This window comes from Nerophis ophidion, linkage group LG29, assembly GCF_033978795.1.
Source record: "Nerophis ophidion isolate RoL-2023_Sa linkage group LG29, RoL_Noph_v1.0, whole genome shotgun sequence".
NCBI classification, from domain to species: domain Eukaryota; kingdom Metazoa; phylum Chordata; class Actinopteri; order Syngnathiformes; family Syngnathidae; genus Nerophis; species Nerophis ophidion.
Window position 1 is genome coordinate 15,561,494 of NC_084639.1, and position 12,086 is coordinate 15,573,579.

General features: G+C 38.9%; 1 protein-coding gene across 2 annotated transcripts in view; it reads left to right on the top strand.

Annotated features, from left to right (window-relative positions):
* Positions 1–1,860: 1,860 nt before the first annotated feature.
* The window catches only part of LOC133546173 (TBC1 domain family member 9B), a 53,333-nt gene continuing 43,107 nt past the window's right edge, over positions 1,861–12,086 (top strand). The window contains exon 1 of one of the 2 annotated variants that reach the window (XM_061892031.1): positions 1,861–2,142. In XM_061892031.1, the coding sequence (XP_061748015.1) occupies positions 1,902–2,142 (241 nt within the window). In that variant the 5' untranslated portion in view covers positions 1,861–1,901. The remainder of the gene's footprint in view (positions 2,143–12,086) is intronic. The other variant, XM_061892030.1, reaches the window with a different exon arrangement.

Below are 12,086 nucleotides of genomic sequence, written 5' to 3' on the forward strand. Positions count from 1 at the left end.
TCTACATAAAACAAGAATGGGAAATAATTCCACCTGAATAGCTTCAAAAATGTGTCTCCTCAGTTCCCAAAGGTTTATTTAGTGTTGTTAAAAGAAAAGGTGATGTAACACAGTGGTGAACATACCCTTCCCCAACTACCTTGGCACGTGTGGCAGCCGTTAAAGTCTAAGTTAATTATTATTTGCAAAAAAAAATAAAGTTTATGAGTTTGCACATCAAATATCTTGTCTTTGTAGTGCATTCAACTGAATATGGGTTGAAAAGGATTTGCAAATCATTGTATTCCGTTTATATTTACATCTAACACAATTTCCCAACTCATATGGAAACAGGGTTTGTAAAAATGTATATAGATTTTAGGTTTATACGTATAAAATGATTAAAAATGCTGTTATATGGGAAAAGTTATCATTAGAGAAAATGACGGCAAGTATCAAAATCCATAATTTTTCAGTTTAAAGATAAACGATTGGCCAAAAAAAATGATGATGGTGAAGATGGTGCCAAATATCAAAATCAATGGTATTAAGCTTTAAACACGCGCTTATCTAGACAGCGAGCATAAATGTTAGCATTTAATTTTACTATGATAACAAAGGAAAAGTTAACATACTTATGAGATGGTCTCAAGTGTCAAAAGCCATGATATTTAAGTTAAAACGAATTCAATTCGTTAAAGTGCTGCTAAGATGGTGCCATGTGTCATATACATACAGTGTTTCCCACAGGTCAGGCATCTATTTGTGGTGGTGTGGTTGGGCGGCTGAGGGGAGGGGGGCTTGGGTGGCAGCGGCGGCGGCGATGACCAAGAAGAACGCGGAGTTGGAATATAATTACAACACTTTATGTACATATTTATATAATATCTACATATTTCTATAACATGTAACTACAAGCTCCATTCACAGACAGAGTCCCATTGCTTCTATGAGCGGTCGAGCGAGTCAAACGCCGAAAAAAACTAACCAAAAATTGTTTTTTACATTTTTATTTGTGGCGGCCGTAATTCTTTCGTGGCGGGCTGCCACAAATAAATGAATGTGTAGGAAACCCTGATATTTAGGGCTATATAAGTAAACATTGATTGATTGATTGATATATATATATATATATTTACATAAGAGAGATTGTGATTACTATTAATTAGCCTATTAATTTATTTAACTATATGTTTTCTGAATATGGTACATTTTGTTTGACGCTAACATTTCACTGTTGTGTTTCCATCCATCCATTTCCTTGAATTTCCGCAGGGCATATTGTATGCCCCTGCCTTGAATTACTGCCGGGTCAAACTTGCTGCCCAAAATAATTAGCGCATGCTTAGTATTACCGCCTGGTCAGACTCGTGACGTCACGAGTGACACTTCCCCTGTCATCATTTTCAAAATGGAGGAGGCTGATTTCAATACCGGTAATTTGAAATCGCATAAAGGGAAGAAGATTATGAGCTATTCAGTAGGATTTAAGGTCCAAGCTTACGACACACTCAAATTTTTACTGCATACCTTTGGTGAGTTCCGGTGTGAGAAGAGGTTTTAAAATAATTAGCGCATGCTTACTTTTACCGCATGCCTTTGGTAAGCGCAGGAATGAGAAAAGGTTTTAAATTAATTAGCGCCCTGGCGGCAATTCGAGGAAATACGGCATTTATAAAACTGGTTAGATGCTAGTTTCCTTCAAATAGCATTTTTTGTTGATTTTTTACAAATGTATTTTTCATCGTATACTCCCGACAATAACCAGACAAATGTGACGTTTATTTAAAATAAAAGCGGAACAAACCAAAAAATAAATATGGTAATTTGCTAAACGCTGAGCAAATACAATCTTAGCAGATGTTAGCCTGCAATGACGTAAGCACGTAGGGGGCGTGTCCAATGCGTCAGACCCGGAAGTGATGCGCAGTCAGCAGACTGGGAGAAACAACATCTTCTGGCCGCCGTCCCTCAGTCCAGATTCCAGACGCTTTTTAGACAACCCGCTTGGCTGGCCAGTCCAGGGCGACTTGGAGCGGGTTCAGATGTGGATCCACCCGGAGGAGGTTCTGCTGGCCGGGGCCCTGTGGGTGTCCGAGCGGGCCAACCCCTTCTTTATCCTGCAGAGGAGGCGAGGACACGGCCGCGGTGGAGGACTGTCCGGTGAGTCTATGTCCACGTCCACGTCAATGTCCGCCGTTCTTTTCATCGTTTGTCCAATAACCCAATCAAAATGTTCACTTGCAGTACTTTCTCAGAGAAGCAGTTAGGTCCAGATGCCGCTTAATCATAGCAAAGCTTCATTTGTGGGGCGAACGCAATAAAAAACATGAAATTGTTACGTTTTACTTGTATAAATGTACAATAAGTGACGTCAGTAATTGAAGGATGTTGGAATGTATGACGTAAAGACATCTGCCGTCAAAACCAACATCTACTTGAGCTACGGCAGTGACGTAAGTCGAATTTTAGTACGAGTCGGAACTTCTGCCTAAACCAGGGGCGTATTTAGTCATTTGGGGGCCCAAGTCCAACCTAGTCACTTCATACAACTAACAAAACACGTTTATTTTCCATGTTGTTGGAGACTCGCTGATCCTGATGCATTTGTTGTCATTTATCCATCCATCCATCCATTTTTTACCGCTTATTCCCTTTTATGGGGTCGCGGGGGGCGCTGGCGCCTATCTCAGCTACAATCGGGCGGAAGGCGGGGTACACCCTGGACAAGTCGCCACCTCATCGCAGGGCCAACACAAATAGACAGACAACATTCACACTCACATTCACACACTAGGGACCATTTAGTGTTGCCAATCAACCTATCCCCAGGTGCATGTCTTTGGAAATGGGAGGAAGCCGGAGTACCCGGAGGGAACCCACGCATTCACGGGGAGAACATGCAAACTCCACACAGAAAGATCCCGAGCCTGAAGCTTTTGTTGTCATTTATAGGAATAATAAACACAACTTAAAGGCCTACTGAAATGAGATTTTCTTATTTAAACGGGGATAGCAGGTCCATTCTATGTGTCATACTTGATCATTTCGCGATATTGCCATATTTTTGCTGAAAGGATTTAGTAGAGAACATCGACGATAAAGTTCGCAACTTTTGGTCGCTAATAAAAAAGCCTTGCCTTTACCCAAAGTATGTGTGTGTGACATCACCGGTGTGAGGGCTCCTCACATCCTCACATTGTTTATAATGTGAGCCACCAGCAGTAAGAGCAATTCGGACCGAGAAAGCGACAATTTCCCCGTTAATTTGAACGAGGATGAAAGATTCGAGTATGAGGATATTGATAGTGAAGGACTAGAAAAAAATATATATATAAAATAAATAGTGGCGGCAGTGTGAGCGTTTCAGATGTAATTAGACACATTTACTAGGATAATTCTGGAAGATCCCTTATCTGCCTATTGTTTTAATAGTGTTTTAGTGAGATTGTAAAGACATACCTCAAAGTCTGATGGCTGCGGTGAACACGCCAGTGTCTCAGAAAGAAGCCGAGGAGCCAAGCTCAGAGCTGCCTTTTTTAACAGCTACTGCAGGAGGACACATAATCCACTGATGTCTCCGGTAAGATATATATCACAATTTTCCCATCCAAAAACATGCTGGTTGACGTAGAGAAACATGTTCGCTTGACCGCTCCGTGTTAAAGCTTCACAACAAACAAAGAAACATCGGCTGTGTCTGGGTGCTAAAGACAGCTGCAATACACCGCTTTCCACCAACAGCATTGTTCTTTATAGTCTGCATTATTAATTGAACAAATTGCAAAATATTCAGCAACAAAGATGTCCAAATTACTGTGTAATTATGCGATGAAAAGAGACGACATTTGGCCGTAAGTTGTGCTGACCTAGTATGTCCCCTCCAACCAATAACGTCACAAGCACGCGTCATCATTCCGCGACATTTTCATCAAGAAACTCCACGGGAAATTTAAAATTGTAATTTCGTAAACTAAGCCGGCCGTATTGGCATGTGTTGCAATGTTAATATTTCATCATTGATATATAAACTATCAGACTGCGTGGTCGGTAGTAGTGGGTTTCAGTAGGCCTTTAATGGAGTGGCTCTCCATTTTTTTTATTCAAGTACCCCCATATCAGAGCAAAGCATTTTTGGTTGAAAAAAAGAGATAAAGAAGTAAAATACAGCACTATGTCATCAGTTTCTGATTTATTAAATTGTAATTTAATTGCTCATTTGTAATGGTCTTTCTTAAACTATTTGGAAAAAAAGATATAAAAATAACCACAAACCCTGTTTCCATATGAGTTGGGAAATTGTGTTGGATGTAAATATAAACGGAATACAATGATTTGCAAATCCCTTTCAACCCATATTCAGTTGAATATGCTACAAAGACAAGATATTTGATGTTCGTACTCATAAACTTTATTTTTTTTTTGCAAATAATAATTAACTTAGAATTTCATTGCTGCAACACGTGCCAAAGTAGTTGGGAAAGGGCATGTTCACCACTGTGTTACATCACCTTTTCTTTTAACAACACTCAATAAACGTTTGGGAACTGAGGAAACTAATGTTGAAGCTCTGAAAGTGGAATTCTTTCCCATTCTTGTTTTATGTAGAGCTTCAGTCGTGCAACAGTCCGGGGTCTCCGCTGTTGTATTTTACGTTTCATAATGCGCCACACATTTTCAATGGGAGATAGGTCTGGACTGCAGGCGGGCCAGGAAAGTACCCGCACTCTTTTACTACGAGGCCACGCTGTTGTAACATGTGGCTTGGCATTGTTTTGCTGAAATAAACAGGGGCGTCCATGATAACGTTACTTGATGACAACATATGTTGCTCCAAAACCTGTGTGGACCATGCTGTTGTAACACATGCTGAATGTGGCTTGGCATTGTCTTGCTGAAATAAGCAGGGGCGTCCATGAAAAAGACGGCGCGTAGATGGCAGCATATGTTGTTCCAAAACCTGTATGTACCTTTCAGCATTAATGGTGCCTTCACCAATGTGTAAGTTACCCATGCCTTGGGCACTAATACACCCCCATACCATCACAGATGCTGGTTTTCGAACTTTGCGCCTATAACAATCCGGATGGTTATTTTCCTCTTTGTTCCGGAGGACACCACGTCCACAGTTTCCAAATATAATTTGAAATGTGGAGCCGTCAGACCACAGAACACTTTTCCACTTTGCATCAGTCCATCATAGATGATCTCGGGCCCAGCAAAGCCGGTGGTGTTTGATAAATGGGTTTTGCTTTGCATAGTAGAGTTTTATCTTGCACTTACAGATTTAGCGACCAACTGTAGTTACTGACAGTGGTTTTATAAAGTGTTCCTGAGTCCATGTGGTGATATCCTTTACACACTGATGTCGGTTTTTGATGCAGTACTACCTGAGAGATCACAGGTCCGTAATATCCTTGCCTACGTGCAGTGATTTCTCCAGATTCTCTGAACCTTTTGATGATTTTACAGACTGTAGATGGTAAAATTCCTAAATTCCTTGCAATAGTTCGTTGAGAAATGTTGTTCTAAAACTGTTCGACAATTTGCTTAAGAAGGGGTGACTCTCGCCCCATCCTTGTTTGTGAATTACTTAGCATTTTATGGAAGCTGCTTTTATACCCAATCATGGCACCCACCTGTTCCCAATTAGCCTGCACACCTGTGGGATGTTCCAAATAAGTGTTTGAAGAGCATTCCTCAACTTTATCAGTATTTATTGCCACCTTTCCCAACTTCTTTGTCATGTGTTGCTGGCATCAAATTCTAAAGTTAATGATTATTTGCAAACAAAAAAATCTTTATTAGTTTGAAATATGTTGTCTTTGTAGCATATTCAACTGAATATGGGTTGAAAATGATTTGCAAATCATTGTATTCCGTTTATATTTACGTCTAACACAATTTCCCAACTCGTATGGAAACGGGGTATGTAAAAAGTTGTTGAAAAATAAACAAGTGATTCAATTATAAATAAAGATTCCTACACATAGAAGTAATCATCAACTTAAAGTGCCCTCTTTGGGGATTGTAATAGAGATCCATCTGGATTCATGAACTTAATTCTAAAAATTTTTTCACAAAAAAGAAATCTTTAGCATTAATATTTATGGAACATGTCCACAAAAAATCTAGTTGTCAACACTGAATATTGCATTGTTGCATTTCTTTTAACAGTTTATGAACTTACATTCATATTTTGTTGAAGTATTATTCAATAAATATATTTATAAAGGATTTTTGAATTGTTGCTATTTTTAGAATATTTAAAAAAAAATCTCACGTACCCCTTGGCATACCTTCAAGTACCCCCAGGGGTACGCGTACCCCCATTTGAGAACCACTGACTTAAGGTGTAAGCCAGTGCTGTGCAATATAAGCAAAAATATACTAGAGATCGACCAATTACTTGTGTCAATATTTTGACAAATATCAGTATAAATTTTGTTTTTTGTTGGTATCTGCCTTTTTTTTTTTTCCAAACTATAAGATAATTACATCAGCAAATACAATACAAACACATGATGTGCACTGTATTTTGCGGACTATTAGGCGCACTTAAAATATTTTTTTCCCCTCAAAACTCAACAGTGTGCCTTATAACCCGGTGCGCCTAATGATACGGAATAATTCAGTTTTTTTGTTACCGACCTTGAAACTATTTTTATTTGGTGTATGGTGTAATGATAGGTGTGACCAGTAGATGGCAGTAACACAAAAGATACGTGTGGACTGCAATACAATGGCAATAGACTCAAGTAAACACCAACATTTTATATGTTCCATTGAAAATATAGAACATTACACACGGTGCTCGAAAATCTTATCAAAATGTTTTAGTACGACTTTGGTAAGCTATGAAGCCGCACCGCTTGATGGATTGTACTGTGCTTCAACATAGGAGTATTATTATGGTGTGTGTAAAGGTTAAGACATATTATCTGGTGTTTTGTTTTGCAATATTAGCGCGGCATCGCACTGCCCACTGCTCCCCTCACCTCAAACGGGGTGAAAAATGGGATGGGTCAAGTGCAGAGGACAAATTTCACCACACCTAGTGTGTGTGTGACAATAATTGGTACTTTAACTTTATTATGCAAAGGCAACTTTTCTTACCTTCTGGAACCTGCTAATATGTATTTGGGATCTGCATAAGTCCTGAAAAATTGCACGCGTCCGCCTTTGTAGTCCGTGATGACACAGTAGTCGATAAGCTTTTCCTTTTTCTCTATCTTCTCGTTATGGGACAGTCATCCTCCGCTGTTGACATTTCTAATATAAAGTAGTGCAAAGTTCTTACTTGTATCTGTCAGTAAACTCGCCATGAAAGCGCTAAAACATACCGGTGTAGTCAGTTTTAATTATTCACCCAAGGAACTTTAGTTATCAGAGAGTTCCGGTCAGACGGTTTTTCACGGTGTAGATTAACAACGTTAAAATATTGGACAGAACGTCAAAAATGTGTAAATAAAGTTGTACTTTATATAACAAAAAAATGGGGACACAAACTGTACAAAACAATCCTTATCTTGTTATCTGTCATTCATTCATTCACCCGTAGGCTCGTAACTCTCAATCTCATCAACCACAATGCACCTGCTCACGGTCTTTCTAACATCCGGTTTGCCGCAATGCATTGTGGAAGATGCAGTATTTTAGTTAACCCTTTGTTAGGCTATAAAATAGAAAACAAATCAATCCAGTGTCAGTGTTTCTCTAATTATGAATATCAAATACATGTATAAATCAAATCAATTCACTTTTAACTCTTTTTAGCTGTAAATAATAATAGATCAATTTATCAGCAATTAAATCAACAATGCAAATTATGAATGATCATCACACATGAACTATGTGTGATGATAAGTTACAACACACGGGACAAATTTCCGGTGTGGTTGTTTCTGGATAAATAGATGCTGCTCCGTTATTGATTGAAGTAAAGTCTGAATGTCATTTAAACAGTTAGCTCCATCTTTTGACACTTCTTCACTCCCGTCCTTGCATGCTACACCGCTACAACAAAGTTGATGGAAGAAGACGCTGTTGAAGGTGAGCCACGTAAATAAGATCGCCCACAAAACGGCGCATCGGGAAGTGACTGTCAGAAAGCAGCTTGAAGATGATTTGTAAAACATCATCTATGCAACATTTTGACCAAAGAACCACCATCACATGTTATGTAGACCACATGGAAGTGTTTTACATTTAGATAAATAAATAAATGATAAATGGGTTGTACTTGTATAGCGCTTTTCTACCTTCAAGGTACTCAAAGCGCTTTGACACTACTTCCACATTTACCCATTCACACACACATTCACACACTGATGGAGGGAGCTGCCATGCAAGGCGCCAACCAGCACCCATCAGGAGCAAGGGTGAAGTGTCTTGCTCAGGACACAACGGACGTGACGAGTAATAAAAATAATAATAATTAGAGATGTCCGATAATGGCCTTTTTTGCCGATATTCCAATGTTGTCCAACTCTTAATTACCAATTCCGATACCAACCGATACCGATATATACAGTTGTGGAATCAACACATTATTATGCCTAATTTTGTTGTGATGCCCAGCTGGATGCATTAAACAATGTAACAAGGTTTTCCAAAATAAGTCAACTCAAGTTATGGAAAAAAATGCCAACATGGCACTGCCATATTTGTTATTGAAGTCACAAAGTGCATTATTTTTTTAACATGCCTCAAAACAGCAGCATGGAGTTTTGGACATGCTCTCTCTGAGAGGGCATGAGGAGGTTGAGGTGCGGGTGGTGTATATTTTAGCGTCCCGGACGAGTTAGTGCTGCAAGGGGTTCTGGGTATTTGTTCTGTTGTGTTTATGTTGTATTCCGGTGCGGATGTTCTCCCGAAATGTGTTTGTCATTCGTGTTTGGTGTGGGTTCACACGTGGCGCATATTTGTAACAGTGTTAAAGTTGTTCATACGGCCATCCTCAGTGTGACATGTATGGCTGTTGACCAAGTATGCATGCATTCACTTGTGTGTGTGAAAAGCCGTAGATATTACGTGATTGGGCCGGCACGCAAAGGCAGTGCTTTTTAAGGTTTATTGGCGCTCTGTACTTCTCCCTACGTCCGTGTACTACTCCGTACAGTGACAATTTAAAAAGTCATACATTGTACTTTTGAAACCGAAACCGATAATTTCCAATATCACATTTTAAAGCATTTATCGGCGATAAAGGTGGCAGTCCGATATTATCGGACATCTCTATTAATAATAATATGACTTCTTTGATACGCCATATAATCCGGTGCCCCTTATATATGAAAAAAGATTGAAAATAGACCATTCATTCACAGTGCTCTTTATAATTCGGTGCGCCCTATGGTCTGGAAAATATGGTATGTTATATCTAGTTGGCAGCTAACAATTAGCGCCCTAACTGTCAGCTATCGATTGGTGCGATAGCTTTTCCCCTAGTTGTTAGCTAGTGGTTATGGCGCCAGGTGCCAGCTAGCGTTTCAAGTGCCAGTTGCTGTTATCGTTTGAATATCGTTGGTATTGCACAATAACAATTATCTTTTGGAACCTTTTAATGTACAAAACCCAGAACCAGTGAAGTTGGCACATTGTGTAATTTGTAAATAGAAACAAAATACAATGATTTGCAAATCCTTTTCAATTTATATTCAATTGAATAGACTGCAAAGACAAGATACTTAATGTTCCAACTGAGAAACTTAATTTTTTATTTTGCAAATAATCATTAACTTAGAATTTTATGGCAGCAATACATTGCAAACAAGTTGTCACAGGGAGACAGGTCTGGACTACAGGCAGGCCAGTCTAGTACCCGCACTCTTTTACTATGAAGCCACACTGTTTTAACATGTAGCTTGGCATTGTCTTGCTGAAATAAGCAGGGGTGTCCATGATAACATTGCTTGGATGGCAACATATGTTGCTCCAAAACCTGTATGTACCTCTCAGAATTGTAAGTTACCCATACCTTCGGCACTAATACACCCCCATACCATCACAGACGCTGGCTTTTCAACTTTGCGCCTATGATAATCCGGATAGTTCTTTTCCTCTTTGTTCCGGAAGACACAACGTCCACAGTTTCCAAAAACAATTTAAATTGTGGACTAGTCAAACCACAGAACACTTTTCCACTTTGCATGAGTCCATCTTAGGTGAGCTCGGGCCCAGCAAAGTCGGCATTTCTGGGTGTTGTTGATAAATGGCTTTGGATTTGCATAGTAGAGTTTTAACTTGAATTTACAGATGTAGCGTTGAACTGTAGTTCCTGGCGGTGTTTTTTTTAAAAGTTTTCTTGAACCCATGTGGTGATATCCTTTACACACTGATGTCGCTTTTTGATGCAATACAGCCTGAGGGATGGAAGGCCTGTAATATCACCGCTTATGTGCAGTGATTTCTCCAGATTCTCTGAACTTTTTAATGATATTACGGACTGTGAATTGTGAAATCCCTAAATTCCTTGCAATAGCTTGTTGTCACAAAGGGGTGATCCTCGCCCCATCTTTGTTTGTAAATGAGTGAGCATTTCATGGAAGCTGCTTTTAACCCAATCATGGCACCCACCTGTTCCCAATTAGCCTGTTCCCCTGTGGGATGTTCCAAATAAGTGTTTGATGAGCATTCCTCAACTTTCTCAGTCTTTTTTGTCACTTGTGCGTGCTTTTTTGAAACTTGTTGCAGGCATCAAATTCCAAATGAGCTAATTTTTGCAAAAAATAACAAGGTCTCTCATTTGGAACATTAAATATATTGTCCTTGCAGTCTATTCATTTGAATATAGGTTGAAAAGGATTTGCAAATCATTGTATTCTGTTTTTATTTACCATTTACACAACGTGACAACTTCACTGGTTTTGGGTTTTGTATAAGTAGGGGCTCCCCGCTCCCTCCCTCCAGCAGTTTTAGGGGCCTTGGTCTGGAAAACGTCGTAGATGTATGTCTTAGTTCATTCACACTTGGACCATGAATTACCATGAATTCATTAACGTGGACCCCGACTTAAACAAGTTGAAAAACTTATTCGGGTGTTACCATTTAGTGGTCAATTGTACGGAATATTTACTGAACATTGCAATCTACTAATAAAACTATCAATCAATCGATCAATCAAAGACCAGAAATGGAAAACAAGGTAATCTAGTCTGGGCCCTGGACTTTTTGCTCCAAACTGCATTCTCAAAAAGCCTTGATTTGACTCAAACCTGAATTTATTTTGACACTTGTTTTTTATAAATAAAAATACATGGGAAATAAATGGTATGATAACTTATTCACTAACAAGAATAACTGTGACAGTGATTTTACTTTGTAACACAATCCTGGCAGGGGATGTATCGTGTGACCTCTGCTTCTAAAAGCAGAAGTTCGCACCACAATATGCTAACGGATGATATTATTTACTTTATATTCCATTAAAGGGGAACTGCACTTTATTGGGATTTTGCCTATTAATTTGCAAGCATTATGTCAGACAAAAACACATATAGTATGTTCTTCTTTTACCTTAAAACGAGCAACAGGCGGCTAAAAATACAGGTAATAGAGATTTGATCTATTCCACCTAAAGAGTGCTCAAAGAACAGCCAAAAAGCTTGATCGTTTCATAACTAATACTGTTTATGTAATGTAATAAAAGTAGTATTTATGTATTTGTGTCATTTTTAGCATACACCGGTGTATTAATTTCACAGATGTTCGCTTTTTCCTTCAACAACAACACTACTAATCATGGCAGACAACAAAGACTTCTTTGGGACAAACAATGATCAGAAACCTGCATTTTTTGAGCCTGAATATAAGGAGTCTGATCAAGTTTTAGAAGCTGTGCACGAAGCAGATCCAGTTTTAATGAAACAATATGCATCATGTAGCAATATTGCTAAGCGCTAAACAACATATATAACTAGAAACATAAAAAATTGTTAAGAAACACAGAACTACTCAATTTCTGCATACTAAAACCACATGCAAAGTCCTTTACAGCAGGGTTCTCCAACTTTTTTTCCACCAGGGACCCGTTTAATGTATGCATTGTTTTTACGGACCAGCTTTCCACGTGTTACAGATGAAAACAGCAAAAAAAAATTAGCTTT